Source organism: Mastigoproctus giganteus, chromosome 1 (assembly GCF_048544385.1).
Source record: "Mastigoproctus giganteus isolate SK-2022 chromosome 1, ASM4854438v1, whole genome shotgun sequence".
NCBI lineage: Eukaryota > Metazoa > Arthropoda > Arachnida > Uropygi > Thelyphonidae > Mastigoproctus > Mastigoproctus giganteus.
In genome coordinates, this window is record NC_143575.1 from 158,842,322 (window position 1) to 158,862,940 (window position 20,619).

The window sequence follows — 20,619 nt, forward strand, 5'->3', positions numbered from 1 at the left end:
GATCTTTGTCAAGTCATTTAAGAAGTGTGGCATTTCAAATGCCATAGATGGAACTGAGGATGAGGCAATATATGAAGACAGCGATTCGTCATCAGACACAGATGAGGACAAGCTAATGAATGGGAGTTTTGACAGTGATGTTGTATGAATTTTATGATGAATAAAACTTGAGTTCAATAACTTTATGTAATACATTTTTTTTCAAATTTCGGGCCCCAAAATTAAGGTGCGTCTTATACATGGGGATATATGTTATGTATAAATATAGTGAATAGCTACTGAGGTGTTGACTGACATTATGATACGTGTGTATCCACACGAGTGTCTTTAAAAATAAAAGTACAGTAATAAAAAATTAATATTTTGTTAATAAACAATTTATGCACTTGTCCACCCATGATTCTAAAGAAAAAAGGTTAGGTTACCCCCTCCATTTCAGGAGGGGTCCAAGCTCCCATGGGATTCAAGTGGAGGTAACCTGACCTTTTTTTCTCCATTAGAGCATATTATTGAACAAGATAATAAAAATACAGTCATAAAAAAAATTATTTTTTCATGAATTTTTTTTAAAAATATGACTGTGATTCTAAAGAAAAAAGGTTAGCTTACCTTCTCCACTTTGGGAGGGGTTCAAGCTCCCATGGGATTCAAGTGGAGGTAACCTGACCTTTTTTCACCATTATGGAAAGTGTTCATTAGAGCATGTGCGATTAGAGCAAGTGACCATTATTCTTAGTCCTACTAAACCGATGTTATCATGTGTTGTGTTCACAGACCAATCAGCACATCATTTGCCACGCCTACCTGTCAATCAATATATCGTTCTCAACTTCTTCTCCAGACCTTTTACACCTACTGTCTGTTTACCGAGCGAGCAGTGCTAGGGTGCAGTATCGGAAAACTAATTTTCCGCATAAGTTATCTGACGTTTCTCGTGTTGGCTTTCTTTACCTTTGCCCAGATTTCGTTTTGTACAGAAATTTACATATCAAAAATCTGCCAGTTTATATCTTTCAGTTGATAAAATTTATACCTCTTTTTTTCAGTTTGGTTGAAAGCCAAAATAACAAATTTACAATAAACATAAAAAAATAAAAATAATAAAAAACTGACACCATGTGGAAAATTAGTTATTCACTATACCAAATTTGTAAAGTGTGCCATTAACATTTTCACATCTTGGTAGAGTTTCTCAAATTCTATGGAGGGAGCACTCCTCCCTTTTTAGACCAAGCATAACACCTAACATTAGTAATATTCAAATTCTATGGAGGGAGGACTCCTCCCTTTTTAGTCTAAGTATAACACCTAACATTAGGTGTTATACTTAATATTTATTAAAATACTTACTTACAACCTGATGTACATATTGTAGTTGGGCATCTATCTGCAACATGCATATTATCACACGTTAAGGGACACTCTGGAACACAGGGAGTATATACCATATTATGCTCTTGTAAACACTGAGATGACTGGTCAAGAGGTATCCCTAGCGTTGTTAAGGCAGCCAGTTCCTCGTCCATGGCAGACTGACATTTCCAAAGTGCATTGATACATGAACTAAAAAAACAAAAAATAAACTTTATGAAGAAAATTAATTACAATTAAGTTACAAGATTTACACCATTTTCAATAATAGTGGATTAGCAGGTGACAAACAGCTGCATTTAAAAAAGACAAAGCCCTGTAGTAGTATGCTAATCTCTCACATTTTAACATTATCCTCACAAGTTGTTTTGGTACTGAATCACAAATAAAGAGCATTTCTCAAACAAAAAATATAATGCTGTTTATTTGAAATATATAAATATCAGAGGAACTGATTTAATTATTGGCAGAGAAGAAAAATCCACAGGATAATTATAAATTGATATGGAGCAGAAGATTATACCATAAGTACAAATTAGTCTGCAATCAATGACTCAGGAGGATATGAATGCAAAGGAAATAAGTAAGTAATTATATATTACTGAATGGACTGTTACAGCGATTATTGTTGTATGGATTATTAGAGTGATGGGAAACTGGATCTTCAGTGGTGCTAAGCTGACTGATAATCTAGTGAAAAGTTTACATGATATAAGAGATGGCAAAGAGTAGGTATAAGTATTTGAGTTAAAAGTTTGTCTCGTTCATCCATGAATTTATTCAAACCATCCACTTCCACAAACAGCTGGAAACTTGCTCCAACAATCAACCTTCCCCAGCAGTAGTTGATTGTGAGGGGCAATCAGCCACCACTAATTTTATGCCCCTCACATGTATAATCTCAGCAGAGGAAGAATGCCATTCACATTCAGCTCAATCAATCCATTCAAGGCATTAAACACATCAATCAGATCACCCCACAGGTTCCTAGTTTCCCAGGATGCTACAATTTGCTGAACTGAAGCCTTCCTGGGTAAGAGCACATTTTTATTCCATTCACCAATCTAGTTGCCCTTCTCTGCACCCATTCCAGGAGATCTACATTCTTCCTAAAGTGAGGACTCCAGACCTGTGTACAGTACTCAAGATGTGGCCTAACCATGATCTTGTACAAAGGGATAATCACCTCTTCATCCCTCCTAGCAAAGTTTCTGTATATCATTGATAAAACCAAATGAACTGCCCTGGCAGCATGTCTGAACTGCTCAGAGAATTTCACATCAGACTGCACATTTTCTTTCCCCAGGTAGTACCACATAATTGAAAACTTATTCTGGGATTACTGCTACCCACATGCAGTAGCTTGCATTTGTTTAAACTTGAACTGCCATTTCTCAGTCCATCAACTCAACTTTTTTTTTTTTTTTTTTTTTGGTAGTTGTTGGCGCATCGGCTTCTGTGGCCATAATGCACCTCCCAAGGTTTTTGCAGTACTTTGATCCAAGCCCGAGGCGAGAATCGAACCCGCGACCTTTGGGTTGCCAGGCAGGCACTTTACTCACCCGGCTAGCCCGGTCGGCTCAACTCAACTTTCCTAGTTCTTGTTGCAATAGCTCACCATGATTACTGTCATTAACCACCCTGCAAACCTTTGTATCATCTGCAAACTTAGACATTAAGCCTGATACACCTTCATCAATATCATTAATAAATATTTAAAACAATAATGGGCCCAGCACCGAACCATGGGGGCCTTCACAAATAACTTTACTCCATGTGCCATTAATAACCACTCTCTGTCTTCTTCCACTTAACCAACCCTTTATCAATAGTACAAACTTGCCTTTAATTCCATATTGCTCCAGTTTATATATATTTTTTTAATTTATCTTTATCTTTAATTCCATATTGCTCCAGCTTCTTGTTCACTGCATCATAGTAACCTATCAGACTGGTTATCCATGCTGTGCTTGCAGTAAATTGCATGCCTGTTCAGGTCCCACTACTTTAACCATCGATTCCATTATTTTCCCTGGAACAGACATTAAGCTAACAGGTCTGTAATTACTCATGTCACCTTTTGCTCCCCCTTTATGAACTGGGGATACATTCCCATATCTCCAGTCTATAAAGACCTCTCCTGAATCCAACGATGCTCTCATAATTATTGCTAAGGGTTTGCTTACCTGTTTTGCTGTCTCCCTTCATATAATTGGACAGATTCCATCCACTCCCAGGTACCTTTTTTATATTCAGCTGCAACAATTTCTCTTCCACTTTCCTCTCCATTATTAATAAGTCTTTCAGCTCCTTGTTCGAGTTTAATAAACTTCTGGTATTTTCTCCCCTAAAGAATTCCTCATGTGTGAATGTAGATGCAAAATACCTCTTCAACTTGTCAGCAACCTGAGCAGGGTTATCAACAGTTAACCCACTGACATCAAGTGGCCCAATTTGATTTAACACCTTCCTTCTACTGTTAATATAAGAATAGAAGCCTTTGCGGCTAAGGTAAAGAAAACCAACAAGAGCACCACAGGAAATTTACCAGACCAACTGGTTTGCCGCTACTGCAGTTTCTCCATGCATGTTCAGTAAATAGACGGTGCGTGTTATCGGTAGTGGCAGTAGAAGTCAATAACGATATATTGATTGTCACATAGCATGACAGACGAAGTTAGGAAACCTTATTCCCTAACCCAACTTTAAAGGCCAGGTTAAGAAAAAAGGAAAAAGTTTCTATATTTTTCATTATATTTCCTAACCTGACCTTATTAGGTGTCATTATTAGGTGTAAGTCATTAGGTGTAATAATGATAAATGGCTGGAAGTCAAGAGAAGAATAAATTTTGGATGGATAGCATTCAGGAAATATTGTCACATACTGAGGAGCAATATTCCAATTTGTCTGAAACATAAAATGAACCAATGTATACTCCCCACCATGACTTATGGAAGTGAAACTTGGGCACTCACCAAAAGAATGGAATAGAAGCTGAGAACTACACAGCGAAGAATAGAGTGAATTATATTAGGAATCAGACTGTTAGATAAGAAGAGACACACATGGATAAGGCAGAAAATTCGAGTAAAGGACATTCTTATCAAAACTAAAGAACTAAATGGTCTTGGGTAGGCCACCTAGCTTGAAGACATGATGACAGATGGACTAAGAATATAACAGAATGGTACCCAAGAGGAGCTAGAAGAATATCTGTAAGACAATGACAGAGATGGACAGATGAAATTCACGAGGTTGTGGGTAGTAAATGGATGGCCATTTCACAAAACAGAAGGAACTGGACAGTTGCTGGAGAGGCCTTCATCCTGCAGTATATTGAAAATGGCTGATGATGATGGTAGGCTTCTGTATCACCTGATATTTGATATGAATCCCACACACTTTTCTTCTCTGACATGTGTCTCAACAATTCATCTGACATTCAGTGTGCCTTATCAGTGTGTCTTCATTGGTATGAAAAGCCTAGTAGCTGCTACGATTAATTCCCCAAATGTTTCCCATTTAGAAATAGCTGTTGGTAATGTAGCATCATCAGTTGGTCCCATAGCACAGAATTTAAAAACTCTCTGAGGCTATTGTATTTACCCTTACAAAAGCAAAAGCCTTTCCAGGAGTAAGCTCAGGAGCAAAGGTTTTGAGAGCAAGTGGAGAAATACCATGCAGCTTTCTTGGTATAAAAATGTTCAAAATTCTTGTAACATCCTTTTGATGGAAGACCATAGGAGGCATTGTGTGGAGTGCATTGGAAACAGTAGGTGGTACCAAGATCATCAATATTTAGAAGAAAAGCAGAATGCAAGCAGGTCAGCCTTATCTTTTGCTGAGGTGGCAACAGAACCACACAGATTTTAACTGAAGTGGGAGTCTAAATTGGAAAAGATGTGGCTGCTAATAGCTTTGACAAATAGATCAGAATTCTTGACTTCTGTTTGAAAGCAAGTTTTCTACTCTTAGCATGTTCAAAATCTAGATTGGACTGAATAATAACTGCTTTACAATTGCTGCAATCTTTGGTGTACACAGAAAATTAACCTCAAAATTTGGATGCAAGCCAATTGCAATATGCAACATTCTTATCTTGAAGAATCTTAGCATATTTACTGGAAAACCAAGGTTTAGATATAGGACAAGATTTTAAGTGTTGAATAAAGGATTTCATCCCAGCAAAAATAATTTCACTGACACATTCTGAGCAAACATCGACATCATAAGAATTAAAACAGTAATCCAACCAAGGAAAAGAAGAATAGAAATCTTGCAGATCATCCCACTTTGATTTCATTTAATGTCAAAAAACATGAGACCAACAATGGCCACAGGAGAAAGGCTCCATTGGAGAAAATACCATTAACAAGTTGTGATCTGGGGTGCCCGGAGTACTACTCACTCGACCATGTACTTGGAAGGGTTTTTCATTAGAAAATGATTGACTGTCTTTGCCTGGTATTCTGGTAAGTAAATGAGAAATCTATACAAAATCATTTGTCATTGCAAAAGCATCAACATATCAGCCAGCTGGGAACATGTGACCAGAAAGCTAGAATTGTGAACATTAAAATCACCAAGAAAAGCTACCTGACTGTAGATAATTAAGAAAGCTGTATTTGAGAAAGTAAAGCTTCAACAAGAGGCAATCAAAGAGGTCAAAGTGATTAGCGGAAATGGGATATCGACAGATGCAACAGATGAATTTCACAGAATGGGGGTAGAGATATAGAAAGCAAGAGAAGATGGAAAAGAGGAGATTGGAAATTACTGTCTCTGACAGAGAATATCAGTGCAAACATGCACAAATGTCACTTTTGAAGTAAAAGGAATTAGCAAACAATTAGGACAACTAAGATGACCAGCGGTTGAATCAACCAATAATTGAGATCAGGGCCATGCCGAGCCATTTTAGTACCTGAGGCAAAAATGAAAAATTGCATCCTATGTTAATGATGGCAACATTGGTAATTATTTAATCTTTCTTTTGGTGCCCCTTTCAGCTTTTAACCTGAGGCAAGAGCCACGTTCACCTCACCTTCGTCACGGCTCTGATTGGGATTCTGTCAGAAAAATTAAATGGCACTTGGTAGACTGTAAGTGGAAGTGGACGTCATTGAGAGTGGAACTAAGAACATATGTATTTGTGAAATGAACAAGGAAGTGTTTGAGAAGTTTCAATCTTTTTATAGATAAGTTCATTCTATTGATTTCACTGTCCATGATGTATTTAATAGTAAAGAAAGGGTGTGGGGAAGAGGTGTGGCATAATGAAATTTTTGGATATGGCATACACACAGCAAGAATATATCCAGCTGCTCAACAATCTGATTATTACTACTTAAAATCCCTGCAATCACAATCTGGCAGAGTAGGGCCAGCAAGATTATACACTAGTTGATCTGGATGTCTCCTAGAGAATTATCAATAGGTTCTGGACTATTCTAGTGGCCGGCCTGCAACAACATTTTAGAGCTGCACTTTAAAAATCTAAAGAAGATTGGTTCTCACTGTGATGCTCATCATAAATTCAAAGGTCATCGATCATACTGTATGATGAAAGAGATGTGGGGTTGTCAGAGTTTTTCGCTACAGACTAAACATTAGTTTTACCACATGAAGCCTCTAATAAGCAAAGTGGTGGTATTGAACTGGTTCAGGAGAGTCATCTCCCACCTAGTTCCCTCCACACAGAATTCCTCTGTGTGGAGGGAACAGCACACCTTGACCCCTGCTTACCTTAGATCACACCTAAGCGATTACCTCCATATACTAGGCGACTACTAATTTAGTAGTATACTTAGGAATGGGGATGCCTGAGAGGAAAATGGAATAGAAATTGTTGAGAATAAACATAAAAAAGGCACTTGGGTAGATGAGATCTATCGAATTATATTAAAGGAGGCAGCAAAAAAGGTAAGCAAACCTTTAGCCTTGAAAGCATTGTTAGATTTAGGGGAGATCCCTGTGGATTGGAGATATATGAATGTATATCCCCAATGCACAAGGGGGAAGGGGATCAAAAAGTGACATGAGTAATTACAGAACTGATAGCTTCACTTTTGTTCCAGGGAAAATAATGCAGTCACTGGTTAAAGAAGTAATGCAGGATCATCGAGACAGAAATGTAGTTATACTGCAGGCACAGCATGGATTTGTTAAGGGCCAATCTGATTAAATACTATGACATAGTAAAAAAAGAATTCGATTTAAAAAATAATACTGATTTCATATATCACTATTATTTTTCTATCAATATTATTATTAAAAAATTATGTAATTATGTACCAGGTACATAATGAGTTGCTGCCGCTCTACTCTGTGACTGATAGTGTCACTGGTAATGTCACAGCAGCAGCCGTTAAAAACGTCTTTATTGCAGGAACTCATTATGAAACTAAAATTATGTTGTTGTTATTTGGTTTTTAGGAGCATTAGCAACTAAGGCCATATTGCTCTGGGATATGCGGTGGTCATTCCCTGACCTTTTTTGCATCCTCCGTATTTGGTGGTGACAGGCTCGAATCCCAGTCTAATCAAGAAGCGTGCGCTACGCACTGCTGCTCCTTCCCACCTGGCTACGGAGGCGCCCCTAAAATTAGGTATAAAGTTACCATTTTGCATATATGTTCATGAAGACATGTTGTATTATAATTCTGATACCGAATTATTTTAGGAAATTGTCTATTCACCCATCCACTATTTCCTTTTCGATAATGAGCAGTAAATTGTGCAAGAATTATATCTTTTAATCATTCGCCCCATTTTTCATATTTATCAAAAATACTATCTTTCCATATATCCAAAGACTCACTATCAACTTGTTTTTCATCCACTTCGGCTTTTGATTTAAGTAATTTCTGACACTCGTGTGGCCATACCGTTGGCATGTATTCAATCGCGCTTGAAGACACGGACATTGGGTATTGTAATAAATACCAAATTGCCTCTTGTGAACTCATCTCCACAGAATTCAATAATCTACACTTAATGCTCATGCAGGATCAGTTATATCCATATCAGGATATTCTTCTTGTAATTCGATAATTTTCCTTTGCAGGTTGCGTATTCCTCTGTTAGTTTTATTCTCTTATTCAACTACATATGCTGCACATGAATATTCTTTTATGATAAATTGTAAATCCAAATTAGACTTGGACACTCCTAAAATCCAAGGATTGTAATTATTCATAAATTTCTCTTCTATCATCATGGTATCAAATGACCATCTTCATGGTCATTTGATATCAGCCCTCAAAATATTTAGATATTCTTCTTCTAATTGGCATTGATTTGATTTTAGGAATTCTTCAAAATGAACATGATTATCCTATTCTAATGAGTCGTGCATTTTACAATATTTTTTGCGATAAGCTAATCTTCGATTGTCATCTGTGGCCATCGGTATCAATATATGAGTTTATGACACTGGCCAAAAAGGTGCTTCAAATCAACATTTACGTCGGTTTGTGGTATTATTTTTATACCAGGTAAAAGTATGTTTATGTTGCTGTAAATCTGAATAATTAGCATTAGCATTAGTAGAGGCATTTGATGCAAGAGAGCAAGCTTATGCAGCATCAGCCAAAAATAATAATAATAAATAAATAAATAAAATAAAAATAAAAAAAATAAAAAATAACCACTTCCACCCTCTGTTCGTTCGAAATACCTGTCCAGCTGAGCCTTAAACTTATTCAGACTATCAACTTCCACGACAAGGGATGGAAGACTGTTCCACCAACCAACCAACCACCCGCTGGCTAAAGGCAAATTTCCTCATCTATCCCACATCTGTTTTCCTAAATTTGGATTTATGCCCTCTCAGGTGATTATTCTGAGCAAGAGGAAGAATCTCATCAGCATTGAGCATGCTCAAACCATTCAAGGCTTTATACACCTCTATCAGATCACCTCACCGGTGCCTAGTCTCCAGACACTGTAATTTGCAAAACTTAAGCCTTTCTTCGTAAGAGCACCCCTTTGTTCCATTCACTAATCTTGTTGCCCTTCTCTGTACTCGTTCCAGCATCTCTACATCCTTCTTGAAATGAGGCCTCCAGACCTGCATACAGTACTCTAGGTGTGGTCTGACCATTGCCTTATACAAGGGAATAATCACCTCCTTATCCCTGCTAGAAAAATTCCTATATATCATCGACAATACACCATGAGCTACTCTTGCAGCGCGTCTGCACTGCTCAGAAAACTTCATATCTGCCTGCACAACCACCCCCAGGTCCCTTTCATTCTCTACCATTGTCAGTGTAGTACCACAGAGTTGATACGTTGCTCTGCGGTTGCTGTTTCCCATATGTAGTACTTTACATTTGTCAATGTTAAACTTTTTGCCACCTCTCAGCCCATCTGCTCAACCTTTCCAGATCCTGTTGCAGTAGCATAGTGTCAGTAGTGGCCTTGACAACCCTGCCAACCTTCGTATTGTCTGCAAACTTGGACAGTAAACTTGATATACCATCATCAATATTATTTATAAATACAGAAAACAATAATGGACCCAATACTGAACCGTGAGGGACTCCACTAATAACATTAGTCCATGATGAGCAGTGTCCATTGATTACCACTATCTGTCTTCTCCCCCTCAACCACCCCTTTATCCATAGCAGCAATTTGCCTCCAATGCCACACTGCTACAATTTGTGCAGCAGTCTTCCATGTGCAACAGTATCAAAAGCCTTTCTAAGATCCAAGTATATAATATCAAAGTTATTCCCTGCATCCAGTTCTTTTGTGACTGCATCATAGTATCCAATCAAATTGGTCAGGCAAGCCTTCCCCTTAACCATGCTGTGTCTGAGCTATAACTGAAGTCTTGTCTAGATGATCCTGCAGTGCTTCTTTAACCAGTGCCCACATTAATTTTCCAGAACAGAAGTTAAACTGACAGGTCTATAATTACTTGTGTCGCCCTTTGATCCTCCTTTGTGAATTGGGGTCACATTTGCACATCTCCAGTCCATGGGTACTTCCCCTGAATCCAAGGAAGCTCTCATAATTATGGATAAGGGTTTGCTTACTTCCTTTGCTGCCTCCTTTAATATGACTGGATAGATCTCATCCACCCCAGGTGCCTCTCTTGTATTTATCTTCAACAATTTTTCCTCCACTTTACTCTCAGTTATTACAAGATTCTCTAGCTTACTGCCAGAGTTGAATACACCTCTGGCATTCCCCTCGCTGAATAACTCCTCATGTGTGAATGTCGATGCAAAATATTCATTCAGTTTGTTAGCTACCTGAGCAGGATCATCAACAGTTGACCCATCGATATCAAGTGGACCAATCTGATTCATCCCCTTCCTTCTAGAGTTTACATAAGTAAAGAACTCTTTGCTGTTTTTCTTTGCATCCCTTCCCAAAGATTTCTCGTAATCTGCCTTCACCTGCCTAACCTCCTTTGTAATTTGGTTACAGATCATCTTGTATCTATCATAGGCTTCTGTGTCACGTGTTAATTTGTATGTATCCCATGCATTTTTCTTCTCTGCCATATGTCTCATTAGTTCATCTGACATCCACTTAGGCCTAAACCTTGAAAAATATTTCTTGGTTGGTATGTAAAGCCTAGTAGCTTCCAAGATAAGTTCTTTGAATGCTACCAATTTTGAATTTGCTGTTGGTAACATCATCAGTTGGTCCCACTGTATAGAATTTAAATACTGTCTCAGTTCATCGTAGTCGCCTTTACGAAAGCAATAACCTTTCCCTTTACCCCTAATGGTAGTTACCTCTTTCAGTAAATCCCACTTCAGCACACTGTGATCACTGCCACCTAGGGGTTCATTTACCTGCAGATTCTTAATGCATGAAGAATCACTACTGATAATCAAATCAAGGGTATTACTCCCTCTAGTTGCCTCCCGAACATGCTGATGTAGAAAACAATCATCCAATAAATCCACAAAAGCCTTGCTAGTGTGTGAGTGACCAGCCTCCAAATTCCAGTCAATATCTGGGAAATTAAAATCCCCCATTATAAGACTCTCTGATTTACTGGCCCACTCTATTTCCCCGTACAGTTTCTTATTATACTCATCAGAGTCATTAGGCCTATAGCACACTCCTACTCTCAATTTTGATCTCCCAATGCTTATGTCACACCAAACTGACTCGACACTGCACTGTCCAGCAGTGTCGACTGGCTTCACTTCCTTGGATTCTATGTATTTCTTAACTAATAGCATAACCCCTCCTCCCTTCCTACCTGTCTATCCTTTCTGTAGACATTGTACTCCCCAAATTCCAGTTCTGCATTCCTTATATCTGTGTGACACCACGTCTCTGAAATTCCCACAATATCTGCCTTTGATGTTTTGAGCAATACCTCAAATTCATCAAATTTATTTACTAAACTCCTAGCATTGGTGTACACGCAAGTATACATGCACCTGTTCTTTTTTTTTAGCTACCCTAACACAACTATGTGTTTATTTGTACCCCAATGATTCCTAGCAGTCTCTGAAATATCCTGCATCTTATTTTCCAGGCTGCTGCTCATTCCAATAGAAGCAGTGCAAGAATCACTTTCACCTCTGCCAGTGGCTACTGTTAATGTATTAGTCCTTGTATCCCCCCAATCTAACAGTTTTCCGACCCACCTAACACTGCCTCGATAGCATCAGCAAACCTTCTTGCACCCTTTCTATTTAAGTGTGTCCCATCCCTGTAGAAGCAGTCTCTTCTGTTAACAAGTACAGACCAGGCTGAAAAAAATTCTACCCCTTGAGCCTTGCACAATCCTTCCAGGGCTGAATTGATCGACAGGGCTCTCATCATATACTCCCTCCTATCGTGTCTGGGCAAAATTGCAGACACTTTCAAATTCAACCCTAATTCACGGCTTTTTTTCAACAGTGACCTGTACTTGTTAAGTAATTCCACCGGTCTCCTACTCTTAATATCATTAGTGCCAATGTGTACAACTATATCACCTTTTGTGCCCTTAAAAGATGATATCCGCTCTACAACGTCATCAACCTTTGCCCCTGGCAGACATACCCTCATCCTGTTCCACCTATCCTTTTGAAGTTTTCTCTATAGAACATAATGCATCTATTATTTGAATTGCTTCTTCCATCCCACCTTCTTTTTCTTGTTATGGTGCATTGTTCATACATAATGATATATGTGCATGTGGACTTCCTCGATGTTGAAATTCAATGCATTTAAAGAAATTCACAACATAATATTTCACAAAAGGACTATAGGTTTTCGATTTTAAAATTCTGAGTATACTCTCAACAATTTTATTAAAGTATATGGCACACGTTATGGGGGTCTTCATTTATTAATGTAGCTCTTTCCATGTAAGGTAGATCCATAACTTCATTAGTTGTAATTTCTCATTTATATCTAAATTCGTATAACACACATAGTAATATGGGTCATTGTTGGTTCACATGCACTTAACGTGAAGAACATTATAGGTTTTCCTAATTGATGAGTCATGCTAAACACATCTCGTTTACGTTGACTTCAATAATATGCTGAATTGGGAATTGATTTTAGAAATGCCAAGTTAGACTCTAATGACTTGTTTATAAATTATTTCAATTCCAATATAGAACAAGTAATGTTATCTGATTTAAATGCGATTTGCAAATTTTCTGCAGTACACATTCGCATAATTTTCATTGCCAGATATATAGTAAATGTTGGGAGTTACTCCACGACGATCAGATCAACGAATTTCACTCAATGCCATCATAAAGGGAGTAATTTTCAATCCATTTTTAAATTTTTGTGCACATCCCAAATACATAGCTAGAAAAGAAAGTTCTTCTGCATGTATATCAAATATGAAACTTATTGGAGATTATTTCTGACCTGGTGCTATATATAAATATTTATTTTCAGACCATAATAATGTTTGTTATTGAATTATCAATAGTTCATCATCATTGTTGACAGGTTCCACAATTTCATCTGAATGTTCCTGTTCACTATCATCATTTGTCCCCAAGAAATCGTCACTCACTTTTATGCCATAGAATTTATACAAAGGTGAATTTATCAAATACCATAACCATATTTTCACTATTTTCTTCTCTACACATCCTTATAGATATGATGATTTATATGTACATTAATGGCACAACGGTTTTATATGTATATTAATGGCATAATCGTCATCTAATTCTCTAGGTAATTGATGAACCATTGTATTTACATTAACTGGTACATTTATTACTTGTCCAATGATCCCATATTGCCCATGTTCATAACGTAAATGACGAATTTGCATAAAGAGTAATTGTGGTGATATCAAACGCTCAGTTACAACATCCAGTGGAGGCAAATGAGTAGGATATGTTAGATATATAAATCCATTTGACGTGGCCATAGTTGGTATCCGTCCCTCTTTTAATGAAGTATGATAGGTATTACACGTCATGAAAGTACTCACTTCTTGTAAATGAAATTCATTTTGAAGTAATTCATATGAAGTTGTTGGAAATGGTTTCAAATCTAATTGAAACCATAAACGATCACAAACGTTACAACTAAATCCAAATGGGTACACTAGTTTTTCAAACTCACTGTCAGCTCGTGTAGACACTTTAGGGATGTAATCAGGAATCCCATTGTTATCCATTTCTAATTTCAGTTTTTTTCATGCATGATATTCCTTCATTCATTCTGCTGGAGTTTTAGATTCCTGAAATATCGGGCATAGTAGAACTCTGTGGTTGAATTTCATTATTATTCGGAATAGTTTGAATTTCTAATTTCCTTTTCTTCCGTTCTCGATATCCCATCATTATTTCAGCTTGAGTTTTTTTGGGTGCAGTTTGAGAACTCCCAGGCATAACGAAACACTCTTGTTGAATTTCATCTGGATTCACATTTCCGTCCAACTTCCCTTTCTTTCTTTCATGATATTCCTTCTAATGCTGGGTTGTAGATTTTGGCAGTCACTCACATATTAATCATTATGCTGATATAATGGTATAACTAGCGTGTCGCTTCTCAATTGTACTTGTTGTGTCACTGCACTTGTTGCATACAATTGAGTTTTCTTGGGCACATGCATTGTACTTGTTGTGTCACTGCACGTAACAAGTACAACGCATGCACATCAGGTTTCATGACGATATCTAGGTAACGTAATGCTTTTTTCCAAATAACGCCAGTAAAAATGTTTTTAATGTCAAAAATAATACTGATATCATATCCAAGGATAACATGAGTAATTAGAGACCTGCTAGCTTGGTTTCTGTTCAAGGGGAAAATAATGCCACCAGTAAAAAGAGTAATGCAGGATGATCTAGTCAGGAATGTGGCTATACTGCAGTCACAATATGGATTTGTTAAAGGGAGATCTTGTCTGACCAATTTGACTGGATACCCTGATGCTGTAACAAAGGAACTGGATGCAAAAAATAATTGTGATATCATATACTTGGATTTCAGGAAAACTTTTTATACTATTCCACATAAAAAGTTGCTATACAAATTGAACCGGCATGGCATTAAGGACAAATTACTGCTATGAGTATATAAAGGGGTGGTTGAGTGGGAGAAGATAGAGTGGTTTTCAAAGTGGACTATTATTCTTGGACTAATGTTATTGGTGGAATCTTTCAAGTTTCAGTGTAGGGTCCATTTTTGTTTTCAATATTTATTAATGATATTGATAAAGATATATCAGGCTTAATGTCTAAGTTTGCAGATGATATGAAAGTTGTCAGGGTGGTGGATAACAGTAATTGGGGTATGCTTCTGCAACAAGATCTAGATAAATTAGGCAGATGGGCTGAGAAGTGGAAAATGAAGTTTAATATTAAGAAATACATGGTACTTCATATAAGTAGAAAAAATCCAAGATTAATGTACCAACTGTGTGGTTCCACACTCAGGGTACTGGAGAATGAAAAAGATCTGAAAGTAATTGTGCAGTCAGATATGAAGTTCTCTGAACAGTGCAAACAGCTTCCAAGACAGCTCTTGGGGTTTTTGTCAATGATATGCAGGGATTTTGCCAGCAGGAATAAGGAGGTGATTATTCCATTGTATAACACAATGGTCAGGCCACATCTTCAGTACTGCATACAGGTCTAGAGGCCTCCTTTTAGGAAGGATGTTATGTTAAGATTACGAGAGAAACAAAATGGTACTCTTACCAGGAAAGTATCCATTTCTGCAAAGTGCAGTACCCGGATACTAGGCACTTGCAAGGAGATCTGATCGAAGTATTTAAATGGATTGAGTAAGCTCAATGCCAATTGAATCCTTCCTCTTGTTCATATTACACATATGAGTAGGTATAAATTCAGATTAAGGAAGGATAGTTGCAGGATAGATATGTAGAAGCTTGCTTTCAACCAGTTGATTTTTGGAACCTTCTTCCATCTGGCATTGTAATATTGGGTAATTTTAATAAATTCAAGAAAGACAATCTGACAGAAGGAACAGACAGATAATACAGGAAGTGCTGGATCTTTTTTTTTTTTTTTTTGACTACTGCTGTGTATGCATGCTATCTTGCATCATTTGCCACTCCTTATACTGAACTACCACTTAATACTGAACTACCACTCCATCCATCCATGTTCTGTAATAACTGGCACAATCAAGGTACTGAACCTCTAAGGTTTTGCATACCTAATCCACACCATTAGGCATATCCTTTCAGCATCCTAAAAAACATAAAATCATCAAAGAGACAACCAACAACTACTTTCCCCACCTTGATTCTGATTGCTCAGACAATTCACAGTCCCCTATGACTCAGAAATTGAGAACTCAATTAACAGAATATCCAAGAAGCAAAATACTAGCAATCATTCTACTAGGAACAGGAATCTCAAATCAATCCTAACCCCTGCCCCAGCAAATAAGGAAAGTGAAAGGCTTGGAGAACGGAAACTTCATGACAAAAGATCCCACACTACCAATATCGTAATTTAAAAATGAACAATTCCACTATATAAACAAGGCCAAAATTATAATTTAAAACATATATTTCCTAATGAACCAAAAAGTTGGTCAAATACCACTGAAGAAAATTTTTTTCTAATAAAGACATTTAAAAATTTCCTATGGATTAGTACATATTGAGGAGAGCTTGGCAAATGTGTTCAAGATCTAGCTGCCACTTGGAAACGTTACTGGCGGGGGGGGGGGGGCACATTTTTTTCTGGAACATCCATTATGGAGTAAATTCAAGTCACGTGATATGATGAAAACGTAGTAAAAGTCTCAGGCTTCTTTGAAGCATATGGCTAACGCTAATACTAAAATACTAGTATTTACCTTGTTTAGTATTAAAATTACATAATGCCAAATGTATATATTAAGTGCAATAGCATTATTAATACACAGCCATTTCTGAATAAACAGAATATTTATAAAGTGGCATCATTTTAAGTTTTAAGTTTTAAGGCGGCATCATTTTAAGTTATATCTCATATTGTCCTAAATGCATCTTAGTCTATAATGCCAAATTCCAAAATTTAATTTAAATAATATGAAACAGCCATATTTTAAAGCAGCTATTATAAGATTGGACAGCCTGTTTATATTTAAACTCTATGAAAATGAAAAGCTTTAAAAATTTCTTTATGTGATTAACATTTATCTTTATGTGAAATTAATTATAAATGATGCATAAACTATTACCAGCATACCAAAATAGTTTTTGGATCACTCCCCAAGTTAAAAACACCCAACTTACAACAATTGTACATTCAAACAAAGAAACTCCATAAGTTAACCAGAATGATGTTTTCACATGTTAACAACTTTTAGATATTTATTTATTTCTTGATCAACTATAAAATTTTCTGAAGATAAAATTTTCTGCATCGATGTTTAAGCAACTAATTACAAAATGCTCACTTCGTAACTAATTTTTGTACTATCCTAACACAAGCCAGATATGATTGGGTTGTTGTTATTATTATTATTATTATTAGCTATATGGTGTATTCTTCCGTGACCAATAAGATTTTCTGAAATGAATAAGAATCATTTCATAAAATAATGTTACAAAAGAATGTATATAGTGGTAGTTTAATATCCATACCAAGAGTCTATTGTGATCAGTGCTTGACAAGCATGATGGCCATGCTTGTCAAGCACTGATCATGGCAGCCAAATGTATAAAGATCTTATACAATGTCCATTTTGTTATTTCACTCTTTTTATCCTCAATAAATTATCCATTTTCAGTTTTAAGTGTTGCAGTTAAATATTCATACCAATTATAAATTACAACACTTGCAATTTTAAATTGCAATACAAATAAATGAAATGACACATTTAAAAATATTTCATAATATAATCCTAATCATCTGTTTTTCCGCAATGCAAACTTACCAAATATTCATTCCCTGAAATCGTTGGCTTCCAGCTGGATATTCTTTTTTCTCGTATAGACAAGGACACTGACTGATAGGCACACAAAAATTTTCGCTATTCAGAGTCATGCCCCCAGGACAGGTACAGCCTTGAATGCACTGCCTATTACATTTTGTTCCTGCAGCTATGTTAAGGCAAGAAGCTAAACATGGTGTCCCACATTCAGTGTATACTTGGCCTCCATTACATGGTGCATCTGGAAAAAGAGTACAAACTCACTATAAATCTAGTATGCACACATGTCAAATAATATGCCAAATAATAAATTAAATTATTTTAATTTAAATGTTAAAAATTTTTTAACATTTAAATTAAATGTAAAAAAATTAACATTTAATTTAACACATATAATTTAAATTTATTAAATTTACTAAAATTTACTTTAATGTTTAAAAACATTAAAGTAATTACATTTCATTTTATTAAATCAAAAAAATATATTTTTAAACTTTAATTTAAATAATATTAATCATTTACCAAAATTTTGTTAAACAATTCTTATTATTTAAACAGTGTTTACAACGAAATCAATGGCAATTTTAAACATGAAGGAATGGTACTATTCTGACTTCTTTCAAAAGCATTGAATTCTCATAATTATAAGTTCATTTTGAAAGGAAACTATTATTTGTATATTAAGTATATATAAATTCCCAGACATAGACTTCCCAGATATAGACTGGAACTTGTGGTTGGTCACTCACACACTAGCAATGCTTTTGGGGATTTATTGGATGACTGTTTTCTACAGCAGCTTGTTCGACAGGAAACCATAGGGAGTAATACACTTGATCTGATTATCAGCAGTGATTCTTCATGCATTAAGAATCTGCAGATAAAGGAGCCAGGTGACTCCATAGCCAGGTGGGAAGGAGCAGCAGTGCGTAGCACATGCTTCTTGATTAGACCGGGGTTCGAGCCCGTCACCACCAAATACGGAGGATGCAGAAAGATCAGGGAATGACCACCACATATCCCGGCGCAATATGGCCTTAGTTGCTAATGCTCATAAAAACCAAATAACAAACAAACATAAAGGAGCCACTAGGTGGCAGTGATCACAGTGTACTGATGTGCGATTTATAAATAAATCCACAAAAGCCTTGCTAGTGTGTGAGTGACCAACCAACCCACAAATTCCAAGCCATATCTGGGAAGTTAAAATCCCCCATTATAAGACACTCTTATTTACTGGCCCACTGTATTTATCTGTATAATTGTTCACTGTACTCATCAGAGTCATTAGGCCTATAACAAACTCCTATCCTCATTTTTGCTTTCCCAGTGCTTATGTCACACCAAACTGACTCAACATTGCACTGTCCATCTATGTTAACTGAAGCACATCCTTAGATTTTGTGTGTTTCTTAACTAACAGCATAACCCCTCCTCCCTTCCTATCCTTTCTGTACACATTGTACTCCCCAAATTCCAATTCTGCATCCCTTATATCTGAGTGGCACCAGATCTGATATCCCAACAGTATTCGCCTGGGATATCTTAACTAGTACTCCAAATTCATCAATTTTTTTTTTTCCTATACTCCTAGCATTGGTGTTCATGCAAGTATACATGCACTTATTCTTATTCTTAGTTACTCTAACACAGAACATGTATTTATTTGTTTCATTAAGCTCAGCAGTTCCTGAAATCCCCAGCAACTGGCTTTCTGGGCTGCTGCTCATTCCGATAGAAGCAATGCATCAAATTTTTCCCGTGGCAGACATACCATGGTCCTATTCCACCTAATCTTTTTGCACAATATATTTCACATTTCCCTGCCAAATTGGAGCAGTATGGCATTAAGGGCAAATTACTACAATGGATAAAAGGATGATTGAGTAGGAGACAGAGAGTGGTAATCAATGGACACTGCTCTTCATGGACTAATGTCATTAGTGGAGTCCCTCAGGGTTTGGTGTTGGGCCCATTGTTGTTTTCAGTATTTATCAATGGTATTGATGAAGGTATATTAGGGTTAATGTCTAAGTTTGCAGACGATACAAAGGTTGGCAGGGTAGTTAATGACAGTAACAATAGTATGCTACTACAACAGGATCTAGATAAGTTCAGCAGATGGGCTGAGAGATGGCAACTGAAGTTTATCATCAACAAATGTAAAGTACTGCATACGGGTAGCAGTAACTCGAGAGTAATGTATCAACTAGGTGGTACTACAATCATGGTAGTAGTGGAAAATGAAAAGGACCTTGGGGTAATTGTGCAGTCAGATATGAAGTTTTCTGAGCAGTGCAAACAGACTCCAAGAGTAGCTCATAGTATCTTGTCAATGATATACAGGAATTTTGCTAGCAGTTAAAACAAATGTGGATATTGTTTAATGATCGATGTACACCAAAATCCAACGTACAACAAAAGGTAACCAAATATATTTCAAAATAATTCTCAATATTGTGCACATCATGTATATATGAAAAAAAAATCATATCTTAATATGTTATGTATTAATAAATTATTTTGAAATGATGTTAGAAAATTTATTTATTCACATTTATTTCTGATTTATTTACCATCTTTTACTGGATTTCTGAATGTTGAATTATTTTTCATTGTGGAAAAGGTCATATTTCTTTATAATGAAATTTTGCAGGCAAACAATTGATTTCATTATATAGAGGTCCAACTAGATTTATGTTATTAGGGTTTATCCCACTTTTGGGTGTCCTGTTCATCTAAGAAGTAACTTTCCTTCTGGTGTACTCATCATATCTTCTCTTTTTCACCTCTATACGGACCTGCCTGTGCATTACCCAGTATCAGTCTGTGGCAAGCCAGGTCCCTCTTCAGTCCATCAAACAAAAACCACACGCTGGGATGACTGCAATGGAATAGGG

General features: G+C 36.6%; 1 protein-coding gene across 2 annotated transcripts in view; it reads right to left on the minus strand.

Annotated features, from left to right (window-relative positions):
* LOC150091211 (hemocytin-like) overlaps positions 1 to 20,619 on the minus strand; it is a 1,750,539-nt gene that overhangs the window by 1,264,364 nt on the left and 465,556 nt on the right. For both annotated transcript variants that reach the window (XM_090374755.1, XM_090374750.1), the window contains 2 exons: positions 17,723 to 17,960; positions 1,351 to 1,563 (listed from right to left, as the gene is read on the minus strand). In XM_090374755.1, coding sequence (XP_090230881.1) covers positions 1,351 to 1,563; positions 17,723 to 17,960 — 451 coding nt within the window. The remainder of the gene's footprint in view (positions 1 to 1,350; positions 1,564 to 17,722; positions 17,961 to 20,619) is intronic.